The sequence below is a fragment of the Columba livia genome, chromosome 20 (genome assembly GCF_036013475.1).
Source record: "Columba livia isolate bColLiv1 breed racing homer chromosome 20, bColLiv1.pat.W.v2, whole genome shotgun sequence".
Lineage (NCBI taxonomy): Eukaryota > Metazoa > Chordata > Aves > Columbiformes > Columbidae > Columba > Columba livia.
In genome coordinates, this window is record NC_088621.1 from 9,755,006 (window position 1) to 9,779,312 (window position 24,307).

At 49.2% G+C, this 24,307-nt stretch overlaps 1 protein-coding gene across 6 annotated transcripts in view; it reads right to left on the bottom strand.

Moving 5' to 3' along the window:
- Window positions 1-24,307, bottom strand: part of CALN1 (calneuron 1) — a 160,908-nt gene that overhangs the window by 56,225 nt on the left and 80,376 nt on the right. For all 6 annotated transcript variants that reach the window (XM_065037210.1, XM_065037211.1, XM_065037209.1 and 3 more), the window contains 2 exons: window positions 21,864-22,007; window positions 5,085-5,197 (listed from right to left, as the gene is read on the bottom strand). In XM_065037210.1, coding sequence (XP_064893282.1) covers window positions 5,085-5,197; window positions 21,864-22,007 — 257 coding nt within the window. The remainder of the gene's footprint in view (window positions 1-5,084; window positions 5,198-21,863; window positions 22,008-24,307) is intronic.

Consider the following 24,307-nt stretch of genomic DNA (forward strand, 5'->3'; position numbering starts at 1 on the left):
ATTGCATTAGATTTATCTACTGGACCTCATAAAGAAAAACCTCTCTCTAGGCAGAATTATCTTTGTAGAGCCAAGCGCCATACATGCTTCACACGCCTGGCTGGCAGCGCGGTCCCAACACAGCATCCTCAGCCCTGCCTCCCTCCCACAGCATCGCCCGTTGCGGCTTCTCCGTACCCTGCCCTGTGCCACCGAGGTTCCCACACATTTTCCCCTTCATTTCACTCTATTAAAGCACTAATTGATTGACCAGATCATAAGAGCCCAGATCTCTCCCCCGGGACGCTGTTGCATTCACAGTTACAACTGCAAACAAGATTATGGATGGGCAGTTTTGCACGGCAAATCATTAAAGCATCTGTGCCAGGAGGACAAAACCACCGTGCCCCATCACGGCCATGTCCCTCTGCTGTCCCATGTTCGTAGGCAGCTCCAAGTCCCCGTTCACCTCCCTGAGACCCCTCCCCAGCCAGCGCCAGATGCGAAGCTGCACAGCTGGATGTGGCTCTTGCTCTGTTTTTCATGCATCCAGGGACAAAATGCCCTTCGGTTCACGCTGCTGGTTTTGGTGGCTCGGGAGCACGGGGGTTTCTGCTGTCTCTGGCCCATCCCCTTCCCTGCATCATGGTGCTGCAGGATCCAGCTTTGGCTGCACCTACTCATCCACCAAAGATCCTAAAAATGACAGGATTCCTCCTCCTTAAAGGAATGTGGACAAAAAGGGTTTTCCCAAGCCCAGGAAAGAGCAGCTGCTCTGTGTGCAGGACCTGCTGTCCCCCTGAAAAACAGCAGAGCCACCCCTATGGCAGAAAAAACGAGATTTCTGAGTAGCACCTCCCCAACCCGAACTATCACATTGGTATTCTGGTCTTCCCACTCCTGCAAAGCAGCCTTATTTATCCCAAACCAACCAGCTTCCTCCTGAACGCCAGTGAATTATACCGGGCGATATCTAATGCGACGAATGGGCGCCGTGATCCATTGCCGGCCCCTCATGGACGACAAAGCTTCCAGAGATCCTTGCACAGACGATGCGTTAGCACCAGATCAGATGATGCTCCCTGCAGCTTCCACGTGCGTACAGTCAAGAGAGAAGGGAAAAAAACCCCAGCAGGCAGCGTTTCGCCTCTCAAATGATCACCGTATAAAGTATTGACTTTTCAAAATATTCTCATCAGCGCTGCCGGGTACAGAATTTATTCTGCATTCAATGCAGATGCAGCCCTGTTGTTTAAGCGTTCAAACTTGTTGTGAATTCAAAAAGCATTTTAGTCAAGACAGAGAGGTTGATTTTAATTAAAAGCCTATAATCCAATATTATTATTACTTCTGTTCCTGTTGTTTGTCCCCAGGGGCTGGAGATCCACTACACTACGTCCTGTGTAAACCGTTTAACACTTGTGCCTGAATGTCTGTGCACTTAGAAATGATCTGGGCAAAAACTGTAAATGAATATGCAATCCCAGTTTCTCCTCTCTCTCTTTTTATCCCTCTCTCTGGCTCAGAATGGCAGGGCACAGTGGACAGATTTGGATTTTGTTTGCCAAAAAAAGGAGCTAATATTTACCGGTAGCGATGTCTGTCTTTTCTGTAATGCTCTTGATCTAAATCGCTTTACAGACCTGAATGGCCACGCATTGGAAATGCCTCAAAACTCATTTGCACAAAACACAGCCCTGAGTGTGGACGCGTATTCCCCGAGTTCTGGAAGAACAAATTCTCATGCCTGCAAACTGATCAAATAGCATCTCCCTGACCATGCAATGGCCACCGTATCCCTGCAAAAGCGCTGCCAGAAACACCGAGGAAAAGCAGCTTCAGGACAGTAAGTGTGAGCACCAGCTCAGAGAAGGTTGGCAGAGGAAGGAGAGCAATGAGTGATGGACCTTCACTTTTTCAAAACATCCGGAGGGAAAAAGATGGAGAGGGCAGGGGGCAGACACCCTGTGAGAGACCACGGGAGCTCTACCAGCCCTGTGCTGCTGAACCGGGGTGCAATGGCTGCTCCCAAAATCTCACCCATGCTCCTTTTGCTTTACATTTTGCTTTGAATAAATGCAGACGCTGTGAGAAGCAGCCCAAGGGGATGTTTGCGTTGTTGCTGCAAGCTTGGTCTGCCCCAAATTGGAGGGAATGGGTTTCACCCTGTGCTTCCAACCTTCACACTCCTCCCGACCATGATCCTGCAGGCTGGGAACTGGATCATGGTGCATCTTGCTCGGGAAGAACAGACTTTCTGAGGTGGAGGAAAGCCCATGTTTCCTCAGCTCTGCTGACAGCACTGGTCTGTATCGACTCATCCTGATATAGTATATGCAGGGAGGATTTTTCCCTTCCCCTAAATACCTGACCCGGCTGAGGGACCACGGGGAGCCGCTCTAAGTGGAGCAGAACTGATCGCTGCTACTCCAGAAAGCAAGAGTCAGCCGCCTTAAACACACACTGACACAACTCAATTTAAAGCCCACGTGGGAAATCAAGGAAGAAAAATACATCTGAGAGACCCTCCGTGTCTCTACTACCTGCCAATGCTCATGTCTCAGCCAAACCCTGCTTCTCCCGGGCTGATCATCACTCTTCTGCCATGCGACAGGTGGAATGCACCCTTTCCCTATTATTTAAAGGCTTCCACGCATGATCTCTCTCTCTTTTCCCTTTTCTTCCATTGCTTCTACCCCTTCCCCATCTCCTGCAGCCCCATGGCTGCTGTGGGAAGATCCTTCCCCTCTGCAGCTCCTGCCCCCTGGATCCCAGCGACTCGCCCCCAGCTTCATCTGCAAACGCACTGCCAGACCCTCGCCTCTTCCCTCGAATTCCTCTCTCCTTTGGCTGCTGGTTATTATTTAACTCTATTATTGCATTATTTAAAGCACTATTAACGTGCGCTTTCAACAGTGTGCGCAGAAGGGCCACATTATAGAAAGTCGGACCCTCAGTAAAAATACCCTGAGAGCTGGAGGGAAGCTGTTTGGATGGGAGAGGAGAAGGCACTTTCTGGGTGCCAACATGGATTTTTCCTCCCTGTGGAATTCTTATAGAAGCTTCTTCAAGATGTCTTTTGCTGCCTGCAGCTTTGGGGTGAGGTTTCATGGCCATGACCCGCACTCACTGCCCTCTCCCTGTCGTTCCTTGCCAGCAAATGTGAAAACTGCATGGTAAGGGGATACGGGAAACACGGACAGGCCCCAATTCCAAAAGGGCTTTGTTTCAAATCAGAGATAATATAGATGCATAAATGCTTTACTTAAAGGCAAGGTGACTTACGGCCCTGCAGACAGTGCAGGTAAAGCCAAGCAGGAACAGGCAAAGGGAATCTGCTCCCCAAATGGCACTTTCCTACGTGATTTTATCCTTGCTTCTTCTTTAGGAACAAGCAGCAAAATTGCTGTATTCTTCACGAGCTCACCTACCCCAGGAGAAATGAAAAGTGAGATCAAGCCTTTCTTCAAGGGCTTTGAAATCCAGGGAAGTGCTATGTAAAGAGATGTATTTTTACCCTTACAAGTAAAAGACCATAAACACTTTTTCTTTCTTTCCGAGGCCCTGGAGCACTTGTGCAATTCGGTCAAAGCTTCGTTGCCTGCGGACAACCCCCAGGGCTGTCCCTTCCCACCGAGGGGCCAGCACCTGAAATCTCTGTGCTCTTTTTACTCGTCCCACAACAGCCTGGGGACACAAGGGCCACAGTCCCCACTGCATGAAAGAGCAAGGCCAAAGCTGAGCCCAGGAGTCCTGCTGCTCTAAAACCAGAGCACACGTCCTCCCTTCCTCTAAGCAAAGCCCCTGCAGGCGTTTCCATGGGCTGAAGGGTCACTGAATGGCAGCTGAGCTGAATTTTAGGGAGGGCTCCAGACTTCTTTGCTTTCCCATCAAAGAGCTCAGCTCATAAACTTGATTTTCCCAAGGAGTATTTTTGCTTCTTGAATGTCTCTGGTGAGCGGAGGATCTGGAAATGGGATGAGCTGATGCTTCCCCACCTCCCCTTAGCTCATGTGCCGGGACAAAGCTCACAAGAAGCGATGGAGACAATAAATCATTTGACTGCCACAGTCCTGCCCTTTGTGGTGCGAGTTCAGATCTTCATCCCCCCCAGATACATTACATACCTCTGCGGCTTCACCAATGCCAAACTACTGCTTTGACAGTTTTTTTCCAATCTAAATGATTCTATAACAATGGAATACTGGGATCCAGACCAGGATTTCCAGGGTTATTTCTATCACATGCCAGGAGGCCAGGAACAAGTTTTTAAAAGACTTTTAAAAGACTCTTAAGAAACTCCACCCAATTCAGTCTGGACAGTGCTGGAGAGTAGTAAAAGAAGACAGAAATACTTATATCCAGGTTTGACTCTTGATTCACAAAAACTTGGTAACAGCCAAAGTTTATTAACAAGCCAAGGTTGTTGGATGATCCCTGAAATGAGTCATAATCTCATAGAAAACTACACATTTAATCCATTGGCAAGAAACGTGCAGCACTGTGTTTTGGGAGATCTTTCACCTCCACTCTAACAGCCTGGACTGTTCTTGCTGTTCCAGGAAGGTCTAACGCTGTTTAAAATCACCAGCCAGACCTGCCCCTGCTCCGATCCCTGAAACCGGCAGCACCAAACCACCCCAGGGCAGCACCGCGGGCAAAACCTGCACCGGCACATCCTCATCCGCAGCCCTGGACCTGAATTAACCACAGAACCATCAATCAGACGTGACCTTTATGGCACATCTCACCCTGCTTGGACCATCCCTCTGCCACGGCCAAGGGACGTTGAACAGCGGCACATTTTAGCCTGACAGGTTCAATGTTCCCAACCCAAATGACTCATTGAGAAAACTTTTTTTCTCTTCCAAAAGTGAATTTCAAAATGCTCGCAAACATGTTGCACAAATAACTGGGTGTTTTTGTGCATTCAACTGCAGTTCATTCACAGTAAGTGCTTTCCTTCCATCCACACAACAAGACTGATCCCAGTAGCCTTTACACAAGCATTCCCACTTAGCAAAACACCCTGTGCTCCTCGACAAATCAATTCTGGAAGTTACTGATAGTTGGCTAAAGTCGCATTTAAAAACATGACCACTTACCTGCCAGAATATGCTGTCTATTGTATTTCCCAGAAAGCCGTCTCTGCCTTCTGATGATACCAGCTTAGGTCCCAGAATAGTCATGAATTCATCAAAATCAACCTGGCCATCCCCTGGAATGAAAGAAAAAGATCAGTGTTTTCACTGAAATATCACTTAGCGCCCATGTCCAACAAGCCACTCTGGATCTGTTGCATAACATGGACCCACACGTGCACTATAGCACCTCCTACATCAAGTTCATGGTGCCTACAGACCCAAATTTGTTGATATCCCAATGAATGGCCTGTGTTGTGGCACAGCCACACCTGACCAGGTGATGCACAAATAGAGATGAACAAGTCACTTAACACAAGAGGAAATGACCTCAATTGTGCCAGGGGAGGGTGAGGTTGGATGTGGGGAACAATTTCTTCCCCAAAGGGCTGTGGGGCATTGGAACAGGCTGCCCAGGGCAGTGCTGGAGTCACCATCCCTGGAGGGTTGGACAGATGGACATGAGGTTCTCAGGACATGGGGCAGTGCCAGGGATGGGTTATGGCTGGACTCGATGATCCTGAGGGTCTCTTCCAGCCAAAATGATTCTCTGATTCCCCAAACCTGGAGAGTTTGTAGGCAAGTCTCTTCTCCAAAGCCCAATTTTGGCAGGAGGACAGCAGGGCTCTTCCTCTCTATGGAGCTGTCAACCAGCCCGGTCTCTGCAAAGCTTTTACAGGGCCAAGCCCATCCTCCAGAGAAAAGGAGTATATACAGAGGGAAGAGCCAGACTACTGCAAATCCACAAGACATTTCATTTCAGCTTTCCACCAGCATCTGGCTCTGAAAAGCCCCGTGTGCTCAGCATGTGGAGCAGACACAGCTTCAGAGCCGTCAGCGGGACGAGGTGGCGGCTCCTGCCGCTAACAAAGGGAGCTGATGAGGTACCGAGCTCTGCCGTATATTGCGTGTTTTGTCACTGAGGCACATGGCTGTTTGAAGTCTATCCAAGCGTTGTATTTAATGTTACTTTTCCCTCAGAGAACTTGCGTAATGCTGAATGAAAATGGCGAAAAAAGGGAAACTCCTGCCTGTTGAAGGATCTTAGAAATACATGCTCTGAACGGGGCATGCTCTTAGAAATACATGCTCTGAACCTCTCCTCTGTCTATCAGTCCACAGACATATCCCAATTATTAGCCCAGTTTATATGGGTGGATCTATTAGACTTCCTTCAAGTCTGAAAACAGAATCAGCAACTGGAAGACGTTTTGGTTGGTTTTTATTCCAATTCAGCTGGAACTGCCTCCATCCACCTCTCCATGTAGTTGCCGTGGCTAAATTATGAGGTGTAAGAAGCATCTAAAACCATCAGGCTGAAGGCGATCAATGCAAGCGCTACTATTAAATGTCACTGCAGTAGCTGCGGCAGCCCCGCGTGCCGGTGTCACCACGTGCACCGCGTGCTGCCGCTATCGGCCCTTTTTATGCTATTTCATACGCTTGATCTGAGCATATGCACCGCTGATTGAAATCTCTCCGTGTCCTTATCTCCGCGGAAACACAATGTGAAAATAAGCAGAGTCAAAACGCTCGTTTGCCAGAACAGTGATCTCTATTCACCGGGCTCTGCCCGTAATTTCTTGAAGACAAGAGCGAATATCCTGGGGGTGAGGCAGCAAAAGGAAACTCAGCAGGGATTCCTAATAGCTTTGATCCCGGAATGTGCAAGAAGAGCACATCCAGCTGCTGAAGTTGTTCACATCTTCAGGGCTCAGCACATGCTGAAGGGCTTTTTTCAGGGCTGGAGGGGGCTGAGCACTTGCAGGATGGAGCTAATTTCTGGGACAGCTTATTAAGCAGAAAAGGAAAGGGGTGGGCACCCCATCGCTTGCCAAGCCATTCTTTAAAACATTCATGGGCTACAAGGAAATGTGTTCCTTCTGCTTCCCCGGGGGAGGCGCCAGTTGATGCCATCAAGTCGGATTGTATCAGTCACAGCACGTTGGATCACGTCGGAGAAGGTAATGCAAGGTGACAGGGGATTCACGGCGATTTACATTGCAGCGCAGCACTTCAAGGGAAAGGCAGCAACAAACCCATACAGTGATGTAAATTGGGTTATAGAAATCAGCCAGATTAGCAAGAAAACAATTTGCATTTTGAAAGATCCTAGTACCTGCCTGCGCATATATTTGGTCTATTCATGCGCAACCCCAAAATGTTGAGTTATTCAGTGTGCGTTTTCTACAATGTCGTTTCATCCACAGAGCAGCCAGGATTTGATCCTGCACATGACACATGAGGAGAGAGGAGCCAGGACTCCTGGGCTCTGTGTCTGACTCAGAACAAGACTTTGGGCAAACCCCGGCTCATGACTTCCCTGTGCCTTTGCCAGGGATCATAACTAACTTCACAGGCTTTAATTACCAGCTTAATTATAGCATTTTTCACAACCTCAGAAGAAAGATGCTATTACAAAATGCATTATCACCTTATTGACTGCTTTTTCAATTAAAACTGTTAACTAGCAAGGAAACTAGACCGCAAAACATTTTTGCCTGGTAGAAATATCCCTTTAACATTTGTTTTAACCTGCAGAAAACAAACCTTCCTGCCATCAGGTTCTCAGGAGACTGCAGTGTCATAATATCAAGAAAAAAACTCACAGTTTTGACTGAAAATTCCTTTTACAATATTCGACAGCCAGGAGAGAACTATTATAAAAACCCCACAGACACAGGCTCCAAGACACGTTCAGTGCAAATCTGCAAGGTGAAAATGCAACAGGGTTGCTCTCCACAACCATGGTATATCCAGGTAATGCCCAATACCAACATTACCTATAGGATCAATGCAGGATCAATGCATCATCAAGCCACCCAGCAGATACTGGGAGCACTCAGCTTGAAATTTGTGTTGGGTACAGCCAGAAGATGCCTTCCTTCTCCTCGCCATAGTCACGTACGCGGCTCCAGGCTGATGTGTGATGCACACGTCGAGCATCTGTTCAAAGAATCTGCATTGGAGGCAAATCAAACACTGCGCACGTCCCTGCGTTTGGCTTTGCTGTGCCTACAGATGTGCTCCTTGCCCGGGAGTCGTTGATATTCAAAGCAAGCAGTATGTGGCTTATTCAGAAATGAACTTTTAGTTGGGTTTAAGGGATGGGAAGAAGGGAGGACAACGCCAGACCAGAGTGTGTGTCTATGCTGCTCTTGCCTTCCCTTCCTCCTTCCCATGAGCCATCCACGAATCCTGAACAACTGTGCCCCCAGTGATCCCACAGCCCCAGCCCCTCATCAACCCCCTGGGGTGATTTGTCCCAGAACCCCAGGCTGGTTGGGTTGCAGGAGCTCTGTAGATCCCCAGCCCAGCCCTGCTCACGCAGGGTCACAGAGCAGATCACACAGGTGGCTCCAGGCGGTTGGAATGTCTCAGAGAAGGAGACTCCACACCCGCTCTGGGTTCGTTTCCTAACCCCACCTGCTGCCTCCAAGCTCTCATTAGCCACTTTAGCAAGAAATGAAGGAAAACAACCTTGTAAGGAGGGATGGGCACAAGTAGGTGCAAAGCTACAGCCAGGATGGAGCAGCCCATGCTCCCCTTCTCTTTCTGCTCCCACCAGTTACAAACGCAGATGAGTTTAGAAACCCCAGCCATGTTGAAGTCCCAGGTTGATAAAAGCACTCACACATTGCAAAAACTCATTTACAAACTGAGAGCAGGGAAACCTCGAACCAGGATGCTGGGTGGAGACCATCAGGTGGGAAAGTGGGTGAGGATTGGATCCAGATGCCACCCCAACCCTGACTGACCACCTGGGGATAGTCACAGCTTGTGTGGGTGATCTTAGCAAAACACCAGAGCTGAGCTTAAGCCCTGGTTTTAAACCACATCAAATATTTATTTACTTACTTACAGTTATGCCCTAAAATTTTTCTTTCCCATAACGCTTCCTCTTAATCGTGACTTTAATGTCCAGGGGTCAGAAGGGGGTGAGCAACCATGTGGCTGAACCTTGCATGACTAAAACTATGACTCAGAGCATCGCTGGCCACATCATCAGAGGCAAATCATATCTGCTTATCATTATGAGTCTGTTAGCATCAGCTGGGCACTAAGTGCTTCCAGATACCTGCAAACGCTTGCTCCCCACAAAACACCATCTCCATTCTGAGAAAAAACAGGCAAGTGTGACAATAAAAAGGAATAACAACTGATGCACTGTCAACAACCCTGGGAGCAACCGTGTGAGCCTGGCTAATGGCTTCAGTATGGAAAAGGGTCGCCTGAAGGCACCCAGCGACATCCTTTTGTCCTCTGGGAATCTTTGCAGTGCCCCAGGACCATGAGTGGTGGTTAGGGGGGTGGTTAGTAGATTGAGAGAGGTACTCCTGCCCCTCTACTCTGCCCTGGTGAGACCACATCTGGAATATTGTGTCCAGTTGTGGCCCCTCAGTTCCAGAAGGACAGGGAACTGCTGGAGAGGGTCCAGCGCAGGGCAACGAAGATGATTAAGGGAGTGGAGCACCTCCCTTATGAAGAAAGGCTGAGGGAGCTGGGTCTCTTTAGTTTGGAGAAGAGGAGACTGAGGGGTGACCTTATTAATGTTTATAAATATATAAAGGGTGAGTGCCATGAGGATGGAGCCAGGCTCTTCTTGGTGGCAAACAATGACAGGACAAGGGGTAATGGGATCAAGCTGCAACACAAGAGGTTCCACTTAAATTTGAGAAGAAACTTGTTCCCAGTGAGGGTGGCAGAGCCTGGCCCAGGCTGCCCAGGGAGGTTGTGGAGTCTCCTTCTGTGCAGACATTCAAAACCCACCTGGACATGTTCCTGTGCGACCTCACCTAGGCGTTCCTGCTCCAGCAGGAGGATTGGACTAGATGATCTTTTGAGGTCCCTTCCAATCCCAAACATACTGTCATACTGTGATACTGTGAGTGGCTGGCATGGGGTCCTGGACCTGCCCATGTCACAACGTGCACTGTACACCCACCGGGTGCAGGAAGAACTTGAGGGTAATTTCAGTTTGAAGAGCCCCAGAATCAATGTTGGCCATGCTGTCATCTCTGTTTGGCTGCCACTGCAGAGCTCCAGAGAGGAATCATTGGGCCATGCATCATGTTCAACCTCCATTTGCGCCAAGCGCACCGAAGATGATGGAGCAGCAGCTCAGAGCAGCATGGAGCAGGGAAACCAAACTCTTTTCCAGCTCTCCCAGACACTGCAGCCCAAGGAAATTTGCTTCGGATGCTCTGTGCCTCAGTTTCCCCACTGCAAAATGGCTGTGTCGCCACGTTAGACAAGCTTTATCTGCTCTTTTCAGCCAATTTCATAGAATCATAGAATCATTTTGGTTGGAAAAGACCCTCAGGATCTTCAGGTTCAACCATAACCCACCCCTGGCACTGCCCTGAGAACCTCATGTCCGTCTGTCCAACCCTCCAGGGATGGTGACTCCAGCACTGCCCTGGGCAGCCTGTTCCAATGCCCCACAGCCCTTTGGGGAAGAAATTGTTCCCTAGATCCAACCTCAACCTCCCCTGGCGCAACTTGAGGCCGTTTCCTCTTGTCCTATCACTTGTATTTCATGGATATCTCTTATTAAAACTATTTTAAAGCTGACAGTTTTATGAAGACTTGCCCTAGTTCAGGCCGAAGTTGTGGATTGAGTCTGTAATGAGGCAGAAAGTCTCTGGGTTGTGCTGGGGGGAAGGGTCGGTGATCAAGCTGTTCTCTGACCTTAAAATCCCTGAAACTGAAATTCTCATCTGAGTGCTATCCTGTGGCTGGAGCTGTTCAGTGCACATCCTCTGCATCATCGGAAGGCAGAGCAGCAACAGCCTTCACCAGCCTCAAGGAAGGGGTGTCTGCACCTCTGAAAAATGGCCATGAGCTCTTCTAAACACACCAATGGGATGTGGAAAAAGGAAAAGCGCTAATGACTTAACATAGAGGGAAGCCTGTAAAACTACCACTGCACTCCCAGGGAGCAAACCCTGGGTTGAACGTGTATGTTAGGGAAGCCAAAGAAGCCTCCAGCACTTTTGAAGAAGGATTTACTCTCCTAATCCTATTGCCTTTAAATGCAATTCATTTGTTGTGGGGTTGTGCTTGCAGGTCCTCAGGCCAAAGAAGTTTCAAGGTGCTGTCGTTTGCTCTAGCTGGAGGTGCTGTGCTTCACCGCAGAGCACAGAACATCACAACCCTCTCTAAGCTGATGGATTTCAAGGATCTCATCTTCCCTCAGCCCTCTTGACTTCAACAAAGGGGAGAAAGAAGGGTTGGATTTGCTGGAGGATGTGATTGTCCCCTTGTTCCCAACACTGGGGAGGCCAAACCTCGAATCCTGGGATCAGCTTTGGGCCCCTCACTCCAAGAAAGGCCTTGAGGTGCTGGAGCGAGTGGAGAGAAGGGAACGGAGCTGGTGAGGGGCTGGAGCACAAGTGTGATGGGAGCGGCTGAGGGAGCTGGGGATTCAGCTGGAGAACAGGAGCTGAGGGGAGACCTTCTGATCTCTGAACTGCCTGAAAGGAGCTTGGAGCCAGGGGGGTCGGGCTCTGCTCCCCAGGAACAAGCGCCAGGAGCAGAGGAAACAGCCTCAAGTTGCGCCAGGGGAGGGTGAGGTTGGATGTGGGGAACAATTTCTTCCCCAAAGGGCTGTGGGGCATTGGAACAGGCTGCCCAGGGCAGTGCTGGAGTCACCATCCCTGGAGGGTTGGACAGACGGACATGAGGTTCTCAGGACATGGGGCAGTGCCAGGTGTGGGTTATGGTTGGACTTGATCATCTTGAGGGTCTTTTCCAACCAAACTGATTCTGTGATTCTATGTTTAGCAGGAAACACAGACACTTTTGAGGGCTGGCAGAGCTCTGCAGTCACCTTGTCGGGGCACCAAGGATGGCAACCACAGTACGAAATACCTCCAGCTATGCTCCAATGCCAAGCCGAGCTACACCCGTATAGCCTGAGCCCCATCCTGCCTTTCTCCTGGTACATTTGTCCTGATGCCACAGGATCTACCGTCAGCAGTGGTTTGCACATGCTGGGCAGGGAGAGCCCAGGGGGGCAGAGCTCCCCCAAACCACACAGGACCTGGATGAGGAGAGAGCGATCCGGCTGAGCCGGGACGGCAAATCCTGATATCCCAGGTAGCAGCAGCCTGTACCTGGGCTCTTGCAACCTCTCCTGACGGAGCTCTGCTGCTTTGAAGAAATAATTAAATGCTCAGAGGAGCAGCAAGCGTGAACCCATTGCGCCCTCCATCCCATGGGAGAGCCCCAACCCTCAATGGCTGTCTGTCCAAAATTCTCCCCTTGGAGCTGCTCCCTTGGAGGATGTAATTAAATATTCATTGGGATGGAGAGAGACAGAGAGAGAGGGAAAGAAAAAAAGGGAGAAAGCAGGCATGGGTTGTGTTGCCTATAACCAAGGGCAGAACAGAGACTTACCACCTGGTTTCCAGAGCCTTGTGCATTAAACTGGGAGCCTGCATAACCCGCCTGCTGCTTCCTAAATAAGTCTTTTCCCCGGCCAATCTCAGGATAATCAGGTTCTCCCTCCTCCTTAAAAGTTTCTTGTCATAGCACTAAAGTGAGGCACACATTTAAATGGAGATGAGGATCTGCTGTGTGTAGACTGATAAGTATTCACCTTTTTCTTTTTCTTCTTTTTTTTTTTTTCCCTGGAGTTTGACCTCCAGCGTGCAGCGAGGTGATATATTTAAAGTTAATGAGCTAGTCTTTTGCAGCTCGGGTCCCAGGCGCACACAACACTCCTGTTTATTTTTATTCCCTTAATAGCTAGCTGCAGTGACTCCGGCCCGCTCTGTGTCATTGTTTGTGCCCATAAAGTCACCTGTGCTGTAATAATACAGGCTGGTGAAGGCTGTTGCTGCTCTGCCTTCCGATGATGCAGAGGATGTGCACTGAACAGCTCCAGCCACAGGATAGCGCCCAGATGAGAATTTTGGTTTCAGGGATTTTAAGGTCAGAGAACAGCCTGATCACCAGCCCGACCCTTCCCCCAGCACAACCCAGAGACTTTCTGCCTCATTATAGTCTCATTCCACAACTTTGGCCTGAACTAGGGAAAGACTTCATAAAACTGTCAGCTTTAAAACAGTTTTAATTAGAGATATCCACGAAATTGGCTGGGAAGAGCAGGTAAAGCTGGACTAACGTGCCGACGCAGATGATTTGCAGTGGGGAAACTGAGGCACAGAGCATCACCTCCCCAAACATCACCAGAAAGGAGGCTACCAGCACAGCTCCATGTCCCCTGCCTGCCTAGAATCACAGAATCATTTTGGTTGGAAGAGACCCTTAAGATCATGGAGTCCAACCATAACCGATCCCTGACACTGCCCCATGTCCTGAGAACCTCATGTCCGTCTGTCCAGCCCTCCAGGGATGGTGACTCCAGCACTGCCCTGGGCAGCCTGTTCCAATGCCCCACAGCCCTTTGGGGAAGAAATTGTTCCCCACATCCAACCTCAACCTCCCCTGGCGCAACTTGAGGCCGTTTCCTCTGCTCCTGGGGAGCAGAGCCTGACCCCCCTGGCTCCAAGCTCCTTTCAGGCAGCTGTAGACAGCAATAAGGTCTCCCCTCATGCTTACATGGCAATCAAAGGCACGGGACATGCAACCATCCCCAGGATGGAGAAAGAGGACGACAAGCATCTCTGCTATTTCCAAAGCCCTGATGATGTTCCCTTGGGAGGTTTCTCCCCATCACCACCTGCAGAGGGTCTCTGATACTCCCTAACAAGGCACACATGTGAAAAATACAATTTCTCCTTCCTCTTGCTCCTTGGGAACAGTGGGGACATATCCATCAGCCACTCTTTTACCATTTGCCAGCTTGGCCGTACATCCCACAGCTTTAACAACTGCTTTTTGAAGGAAAAAATGCACTGGAGCTGAAGGAAGGGGTGAAACATCTACACCCTGTCTTTTAAAGGCACCTCAAGTCCCGCGGGTTTCAGAGTGGCTGCGTGGAGCTGGATGCTCTGGTTCAATGACAACGACACAGAAAAGATTAGCAAATTGTTCAGACATATGTTCCGGGAGGAGGAAATTGCCATGGGGTCTGAAAGGCTCGAACGGAGCCTGGAAAGACAGAGCCAGGGGTGCATCCATCACCACACCGAGAAAAGGACCTTGAGAGTTACTCATGTTGACAGCCCGTTGGCTCGTCTTGCAAGGCAGAGGAAATGGCTGCAGAGGACTTGTTTGCTTCCCCATTAAAAACAAAAATCTATTAACTCCCCAAGTTTGCCCACGGGAACGTGCCCAGGAGCTGACCTGCCAGACAGTGATTGAAGAGGACTGGGGGGGTTTGCCTCTGCGGTGGCGGGTGTGACATGTCCCCTGCTCTGCCACGGGCGCTAAAACAAGCAGGATGCTGTTAGTGCTTGGCTAGAAGAAAACTCCGACAAAAACAGTGACTGCGGTAAAAAAATAAACCCCATCCATCAGATAGCTGCCAAGCAGCGTGTCGGCCTCACGCCGGCTCTGGGAAGCCACAGATGCCCCAATTACCGTCCCCGTGTCCTGCAGGGAAGGCGCTGCAGAGGATGCTGAGCGCATTGTGCCCCTAGCATGGCCCCTACAAGTCCCCATGTCCCCTCCAACCTGTGTCCCCAAGGACCCTCATCCCCATGCAAAAGCACCCGGCACGTCAAACCTGGAGGGCTCATTCTGCAGGAATTTGCAGAACTCTTGGATCGTGCAAGTTTAACCAGTTGATCCCTTTGGCGAGTGGATCAACAGAAGCAAAATCACATCCCAGCTACCCAGGATTTTAATTACTTTTGCTCCCCAGGCCCTGGGAATAGCAGGAGAGCTCTGCTGGTATCAGACAGTTCGGCACAACTTTGAGACGACCAGTAAGTCATTAAAACAGAGTAAAGTGTGCTCCCCGTGGCATCCGCATCTGTGAAACCCAAATCATAATCCCAGGTATACTGCATTTTAAGGAATAAATCAAATGAAGCAAGGACACAAACAAATGCCAGGGCAAGCCTGCGTGCCAGACCACAGATCGCAGCGTTTTGCAGAGGACTTGGCCCCGTTGCAGCAGGGGGAGGATGGATTTCAGGAAGGGAATTGTAATTTGGTGTTTCCTCTTCTCCCGTCTATTCAACACGGCTGCACTGAACCATCCAGGTGCCGCATCGAGGACAGAATCTGATATTCCTTATGAACCTCTTCCCAGTACGAGCCGCAAGTCTCACTGACTTCACCAGCAACAATAATTACTCCTCATTCTTTGCAGCGAGTACACATAATGCAATAATCTCCATTTTACAAATCGGAGCAGACGTGAAGAAAGTGGCCTCTATAAATAAAGACAAGTCTCATCAAATTCATCTCACCAACCAAGTTTCTCAGCTCAGCAACACACGTTAAAGGACGACCACGCTGAAATTTCACATATAGAAATCAGAGGCCTTTGAGGCCCGAGGACAAACCCAAAGTCTGTAACAACCTGCCTGTGCTTTTCCTATTAACTCTGCATTTTAAACACAGAAACTGTGTGAGGACAATCAGAATGCAGAATCCCATTGCGACCATTGCATCCTACTGTTATATATATATATATATATATACTTAATTCCCCTCTTCGATTCCCTTCTCCACAAAGAGCCATTGCAAAGCAGCTTGGGAACACACCACATTTTAAATCAGGATTTCTTTCCCCTGTTTTTTTATTGCTCATACAGATGTCATCCCTGGGTTTTTGTCACTACCGCTGACACGTCACGTACAGAGTGTGATAAAAGGTAACAGGTACCTCACTTGTACATGGATGAAACCAGCTCATCTTTTGCTCGATCAAAGTATTTCCTACTTGTACTATAATAAACAATTTGACACACTGGGGTTTTATTTTTCCTCTTATTTTAGCCTGAAGTTATTTTTCCAGAGTACTGAAAACCAGCTGCTCCTCTAATTAGTACACTGAGTGCTTATTTTATTCCTCAGATAAAAGTGTCTTATGTTGTAACGAAACAGTTTGACACCTAAGTCGTGCATTCATCTATTTTATTGCGAAAGTCTGCTTAAAGAGCAGGCATCCCAGATAAGGCAACACATTTTATGTGCCATTTCTCTGCATTTTTATTAGCACTACTGCCAATTGGAAGAATTTACAAATAATTTCTTTCCCAGCACAGAAATATATAAAATATTTTACTCTCTGCAGGCTGGCGGAACATTTGGGGTCATTCTCCAGATTGCAGACAGGAATGTGTGCACCTCTCCTAGGCTGCGATGTTCACTCTCATGCGATATCTAATTATCACAGAATCCCAGAATGTCAGGGGTTGGAAGGGCCCTGGAAAGCTCATCCAGTGCAATCCCCCCTGGAGCAGGAACACCCAGATGAGGTTACACAGGAAGGTGTCCAGGCGGGTTGGAATGTCTGCACAGAAGGAGACTCCACAACCCCCTGGGCAGCCTGGGCCAGGCTCTGCCACCCTCACCGGGAACAAGTTTCTTCTCTTATTTAAGTGGAACCTCCTGTGTTCCAGTTTGAACCCATTACCCCTTGTCCTACCATTGGTTGTCACCGAGAAGAGCCTGGCTCCATCCTCCTGACACTCCCCCTTTCCATATTGATCCCCAGGAATGAGTCCCCCCTCAGTGTCCTCTTGTCCAGCTCCAGAGCCCCAGCTCCCTCAGCCTTTCCTCACACGGGAGATGCTCCACTCCCTTCAGCATCTTGGTGGCTGCGCTGGACTCTCTCCAGCAGTTCCCTGTCCTGCTGGAACTGAGGGGCCACAACTGGACACAATATTCCAGGTGTGGTCTCAACAGGGCAGAGCAGAGGGGCAGGAGAACCTCTCTGACCTACTGACCACCCCCTTCTAACCCACCCCAGGTACCATTGGCCTTCCTGGCCACAAGGGCCCAGTGCTGGCTCATGGACATCCTTATGTCTAAGTATAACAGCAAATCTAGGGTATAAAAGAAGGTAAAATTTGACCTGCATTTTCCAAAGCAAACAATACGTCCCTGTAAGGCACAGGACACTGGACAGACACCCAGCGACACTGAACAACCTCCTCCTGGTGCACGGTCACGCAAAACCATCGAGAAGCAAAGTTTTGGCCTCACGTGAATCTCGGAGTGACAGAACCACCATTCCTCACCTCCCTTCCCAAAATCAGGCATCTTCACACAGAAAAACCCTTTGCCTCATGTTCTATTTTGGTACTTCCACCTCTCCCAGTACAGCAACACCATATTGCATCTTCCAGTAGTTCATAAAATGGTGTTTCTGATGATTTATAAGATTTCTCTTGACACCTTGAAATATTGCAAGTATATGCTCATTTTTCACCCTAATTCAGGTTTTTTTATGCCAGCTATAACATTTCCCCCTGCTCCTCCTCCCCTGGGTGAAGCCGACCTTGCAGAACAGCAAAGGGACGCAGCAGAAAAGGTGGAGAAGGCATTGGTAGGAAAAGCAGCAGATATTCCAGCCTCTGATTCTGCAAGTGTGCGATCAACCTCCTGGGAATGTTTGACAGCTGTCTCTGGGGACGGGGAGCTGGTTTTGATGCTTTTTAATATAGGATCTGCTGTGAGTTTGCACTCGCATGTGCAAGGGAAAACGTGTATTGTTCTGTTTATGAGCCCTAAACCATCCCGCAGTCCCGTTTTACTATTTCTTGGCTGAATTTCTCTCCCTCCCCCCCAGCCTTGTGACAGCTTTGCCGTGCCGTGGCACTGTGGCTCAGCAAATATTATAAATATTATATTACAATGATGAACCCAAACCTCTTTGTGTGCCATGAGCTCCATGGGACAACAACATCACCATGATCCCAACAGCAGGAATCCACTCCTGGAGGACATTTGGAAGTTCTTGAGCATCCTCAGCACCAGCCCATGAGTTTCTCTGAGGGCAAAGCCACTCATTTGTACCCTGTCAGTGCCAGGACATGTCACCTGGGAAGGCTGATGGCAGCGCTCGAGAGCCACGGAGGCATTAAAAGTGATGTGACACCTGCGAAGAGTTCCCGGGCAAAATTCAAGCTGTGCGACCCAAGTTCAAGCAGTATTTTCTAACTAACCACATTTTGCCTTTGAACGCAATGAATTATGAAATGCACCTTGGTTTCTGCTCTAATGTGGAGGCTCCGTGTGTCACTGAGCAGCTGCACATCACAGCCCCAGAAGCAACTGTCCTTGGGCATCTCTGGAGCCGACCCCTGCGTTATTTACTGAGCTCGGTGAGATCCTTTGTGGCACAAGGTGACATACGGGTGTGAAATGCTCTTGTCATATTCGTTTATGCTCAGCCACAAAACCCCTCCAGTGCACATTGTATACGCTCCTCTTAAAACATGTTTTGTCCAACCTGGTCACCCATGGCTTGAATGTCTCCTGACCTAGACAGGGCTGAGCATCCTCATCCCTCCAGAAAACAGGGTTTGCAATGAAAACCAAACTCAGACCAGCTCCGGTTGCTCATTATTTGAAGCCTATCAGTTAAATAAGCCGTGGCAGGTCCAGCCACTCTGCCATCCCGCAATGCGAGCGCGCTCCCAAGGTAATTTCTGATGAGAACCGTATGTTTGCACTAAGTCTGTTCAGGCTGGTTCAGATTAAATCTAAACCGCTGCCAATTGTATTACCTCATTATTAGCAGACACTGGCAGCAGCCTCGCACGGAGGGACGGATGTCTGGATACACTACCTGCCCTCACATCGTAACTCACGGCGGGCACTGGGGGATGCGCAGGGGGTTACTGCACCCCCCCGGTTTTACTAACCAAGGGGTCTCCTCCTTGAGTATGTTCTTTTATGCAACTGAGCTTCCCACCCACCTGATGCTGAGCCAAAGCCTTGGAAAAATCTGGCAACCCTCAACAGGAGTGTATGGGAAAGGGGGTTCGAGCCCTGCTACCGAATTATGATCACGCACATTGGGAGAGGAAGGAGGAAGCTATTGCTGGTTCTCACTGCATATTTCAAATTAAATCCCAGAAAAAAATGAAGACAATCCATCAGAGGAAAAGTGGCCATAAGCCGTAAGATATTAATTCAAGACATATAGCATTAATTCAAGCCAAATAGCATTAATTCAATTTGCAGGCAAGGTAAATCTTTCAAACAATATTCCCTTATTTGCTCAGTGCCTAAGGAATTTCCCATTACCCTGTCTTTTTTTAATGTATGGCCCATCTGACCTTCACGTAGCACAGACTTGTGTCCAGCCCCTAAACTGTCTGCTCAAAATATTTCAACAACAGGCAGCTGAGATGTAAGAGCAATAAAAACACCCAGCACAACTGGGCTGTATCTTTGGAGCTGTTGGAACTGTTGAGCTGCACGAGGTGGAGAATCACATCCCATCTCTGCAGAAAACACACCGAGCTTTCTGAAAGGGCTCAAACAGGAATTTAACACCTTCCATCTGCAGCCCATTACTCTACGTTTTAACTCCACCTCTCCCATTACAAGTCCCTGCACGCTAGGAGTGTATAGGAGAAAGCGCCAGAGACTCAAGTCTGTGAGACCCAGAGTCAGGGAACAACTGGAGAAGAATCAAAACTGGAAGCCAAGTCCACAGCACTCTTTTTCCCAAAAAGCCCAGAGTTTCGGTAAAAGACCCCATGAACTGGCACCATGCTGAGCCCGGCCTTGGCAAAACCTAAAGACAAATCACCTAGTCTGCGGGGAAAAGCCAGCAGAACATAAAGTGCAAACAATACTCAAGGTGCAAACAATAGTTTTTGGAGAAAATGCTTTTTAAAGTGATGGATTTTTTTTTTTCTTTTCTGTAAGGAATGAGATCATTACAACAGCTGATCTTCTCTATCCACCAAGTTTTGCATCGCTTTGGCTCCCTGCTCCAGGGGTGATGCTGAACACCCCTGAGCAGGTTGAGAGTCTGTTCGTCTCTTAGGAGCAGAGGAAATGGGCTCAAGTTGTGCCAGGGGAGGTTGAGGTTGGACCTGGGGAACAATTTCTTCCCCAAAGGGCTGTGGGGCATTGGAACAGGCTGCCCAGGGCGGTGCTGGAGTCACCATCCCTGGAGGGCTGGACAGACGGACATGAGGTTCTCAGGACATGGGGCAGTGCCAGGGGTGGGTTACCGTTGGACTCCATGATCTTAAGGGTCTCTTCCAAAAAAATGATTCTATGATTCCCCACTTCCCCTGTCACCTGCTGAATACAGTTGTATTGTGCATCCCATGGGGACATTTGACTTGGATATCCTTGGGGAGGTAGGAGAGCTTCGCTCCTGCTGCCACCATCTCCCATCAGCTTTCAGCTGCCTCACTGAGGAGGCTGGCATCGCATCACCTAGCCAAACATCCTCCATCAGACCGGGGCTGCATCCAGCACTCTGCTTTGGCACCACTTCAAACAACTGCACAGTGTTTCCACTCTGTTTTGACCGCATGCAGAATCCCAGAACCCCAGGCCGGTTGGGCTGCAGGAGCTCTGCAGATCCCCCAGCCCAGCCCTGCTCACGCAGGGTCACAGAGCAGATCACACAGGTGGGTCCAGGCGGTTGGAATGTCTCAGAGAAGGAGACTCCACACCCGCTCTGGGCAGCCTGGGCCAGGCTCTGGCACCTCCCAGCAAACAAGTTTCTGCTCATGTTCACATGGAGCCTCCTGTGTTTCAGTCTGTGCCCGTTGCCCCTCACCCTGGCGCTGGGCACCACTGAACAGAGTCTGCTCCATCCTCTGACACCCACCCTGAGCTATTGATCCATGGATCAGATCCCTCTCAGCTTCTCTTCTCCAGCTCAACAGCCCCAGCTCTCTCAGTGTCTCCTCATCACAAAGATGCTCCAGACCCCTCAGCATCTCTGTGTCCCTCTGCTGGACTCTCCAGTAATTCCTTGTCCTTAAACTGGGGAGCCCAGAACTGGACCTGGTTCTGCAGATGTGGCCTCCCCAGGGCAGAGCACAGAGGGAGGAACAACCTCCCTGACCTGCTGGTCACACTTCCCTTAATGCACCCCAGGTACTGTTGGAAGGGAGGGAGAAGGTTGGATCCACATCCCAGCTTCCCTGCACGTTTCAGGCATCAGGAAAGTCTCCCTTCCTGCTCTGACCAAGGACATTTTAAAGACAGCTCGCTCATCACGATCAGCTCTGATTGTAGCTTTGCAGCAGTTAAAAAGTCCCCCCTGGCTCCAAGCATCCTGATGCTGCATTTCTCTCTTCCCGTTAATGGTGGGTTCTGTTTCTTTTATTACCTCTTAGTAATTGTTTGACGAGTTCTCACAGCAGGACTTTGCTCAAAATTATTCCACCCTTCTAAACTTCTCCTTCAGAAACTATCAACACTTCATGATGACACAGTACAGCTCCAATCCACAGCATCTTTTACTTGCAAGAAGTGGTGAGGCCACAGGACCGGGCAGCTCTGCCTGGCTGGGTGCTCATGTCATGTCCCAGTAAGCATCACTGGGCAAGGAATGCATAAAAAAAGGTTACACCAGCCTTACAAAAGACCATTTGCAGCTTTGAAAAGGAAGGTTGCAAGAGCTGGTCTGGCTTCACCCAGCTGTATCAGCTGGTCAAATAAAAGCTGCTCCATTTCCCTTGCGTACGTTGCCTGAGGGGCAGGTTTATCTACAAGAGGTTGAGGGCTCACAGTCGTCTGCCCTTTCCTTTCTGTGATGAAAGGCAAAGTTTCACAGCTTCCTCTCCAGACCTTTTTTGGTGATCGTAAATTATTTGAGCCAAAACCATGGGTTACAATGCTCTGGGAAATACCCCCTCCATCAGTAACAAAGAACCAACAACTGAGACTTACCATCCATGTCAAGGCGTTGCATGATAATCGCCAGCTCCACCTCACTGGGCATGTATCCCAAGGAACGCATCGCCATGCCCAGCTCCTGCTTGGATATAAAACCATTCCCATCCCTGTCCAGCACCCGGAACGCTTCACGGATTTCTGGAAAGGAGAAGGAAGAAGAGAGAAGTTGTTATGGTGGAAGACTCCCTGGTCAATGCACAAAATCACAGAATCATAGAATTGTTTTGGTTGGAAGAGACCCTCAAGATCATGGAGCCCAACCATAACCCACCCCTGGCACTGCCCCATGTCCTGAGAACCTCATCTCCATGTCCAGCCCTCCAGGGATGGTGACTCCAGCACTGCCCTGGGCAGCCTGTTCCAATGCCCCACAGCCCTTTGGGGAAGAAATTGTTCCCCACATCCAACCTCAACCTCCCCTGGCGCAACTTGAGGCCGTTTCCTCTGCTCCTGGCGCTTGTTCCTGGGCAGCAGAGCCTGACCCCCTCCATCTGCACACATGGGACACAGAAGCAGCAGACAGTGCCTTTTCTAACATTAATGGTACATATTTGATCATTTCAAGTCAATGTAATAATTTGTTCATACACATATGTATATACATATATATACTTGTGTCTACGCAGTCACACATGCACAGCTCCACGTGCAGATAAATGCAACAGCATCCACACACATGCTGCCTATTTTCTGTGCTAGACACCACCACAAAATTATTCATTCATCACACATTGAACTCCGCTTATTTCTGCAGCATCTGCCCTGTACTGCTCTGGGTGAACCAGCCTGACCTGCAATAAAATCTCCCTGCATACGCTGCAGAGCAAACCCCAACCCCAGCAGCCCTTCTCCCAGCCCCTCAGCGTGTCTGCAAGGCAGGTTTATTATATTTTATGTCCCAGAAGCTCTAACTTTCTCCAACAAAACTCCGTGAGCAGGAGCAGCCGGGTACTCCCTGCCTCCCCCACAGGGCACAGAGCTCTGCGGCCAAAACTCTTGTCCGATAAAAGCAGATGTACATCTTTTGAACCGCACCCGCGCAAATTCCATCGCTCACTCCTCTCCATAGCTTTTCTCTTATTTATAACTGTTTTACAGCAATAAACAGCCTCAGATCAATAAAAACGCTGACAGCATCTAAGGCATCGCTTCCATCATTCTTCCCCAGCCTGGATTAGCTTCTGACATCTGACTTTGTTTGGCTTTTTAATTTTGGGGTATTCCCCCTCCAGCGTTTAAAAACCACCCTCAGCCCGGGCATCGCACCAAAGGGCCCCGCGCACCCGCCGCCTCGCGGGTTCGCACGTCCCCTGCTCCTCGCAGACCCCTCGGCTGGAGGCGCCACCACCGACCTCCCCGTTTCTGACTGTTGCGAATGCCTAACAGAGAAATGTGAACATTCCAAGCAGCTGGGAGCCTGTTTACTTGAAACGGTTTGGTTGGAGGTGGGGAGAGAAAGAGGCGCTGATTTCTTAGTTTTGGTTAGGTGGTCTTTGCAGCACGCTGTGGAGAGGAAAACACAGGATGCTTCAGCATCTCTCTTTTGGGAGGGAGGATATATATGAAAAGCCAGCATGCTGGGCCCTGCTGCAGCTTCGCTCAGAGGAGTTTAAGCTTCACATTAAAACATTTCATTGGAGAAGTGGGAGGGAAAACTCAGCAGGGTTTTTTGGGAAAAAAAATGAATTATTATAATTAAAAAATACTCTATTCTCTATCAGGAAACAGATTGGATGGGAAATGTTGATGCAGCCCTGGGTAATTCAGGCTTTAATGCTCAGATGAGAAAATATTCTCAGTCCTGCCATGGTCTCCAGGACGTCACCTCCTGTATGGGGACACAGCCGCTGCACCGGGGCCACGTGAAAGATGATGGATGGTCCTCGGTGCCCCCAGGAAAAAGCCAGGAGCATCACAACCCAGCAGGAAACCATCTCAGTGACGTCTTTGCTGACAGGTTATTTACAGCTTTACAATTCAAAGGCTGCTTCTAAACCACCCCACATCCAAGTTCAGCACCTCCCTTGACAACACCAGTGTGTTAATAAAACCTGTTCTCATTTCCACGGGCTGCTTTCTGCCGTGTGTGACACCCTGGTGACGTGTCGGGGCATCACCATGACCCACTGCTGCATCGTCACCATCTGCTTATCATAATGAGATCCAATCAATTTTTAATCCAGCCAACAAGCCCACTGACGCAAAAAGGGAAGAGCCTATTAATTCCAATGAATATTGGGCCAGGTCCGTAATATTTACACCTAGTGCTCAGGTTTGCATCAGCTTGTGGCTTCTTTAAACTGAAATGCTCCATGTTGTCTCAAAACTGGTGTGAGCTCGGTGAGATGAAAAGGTGGTGAGGCTGTTCAAAGCAAACCCGGCTGGAAGCATCGGTACATAATGCAAAGAACCTTTGGAGTAGGAACGAATCCCATTAG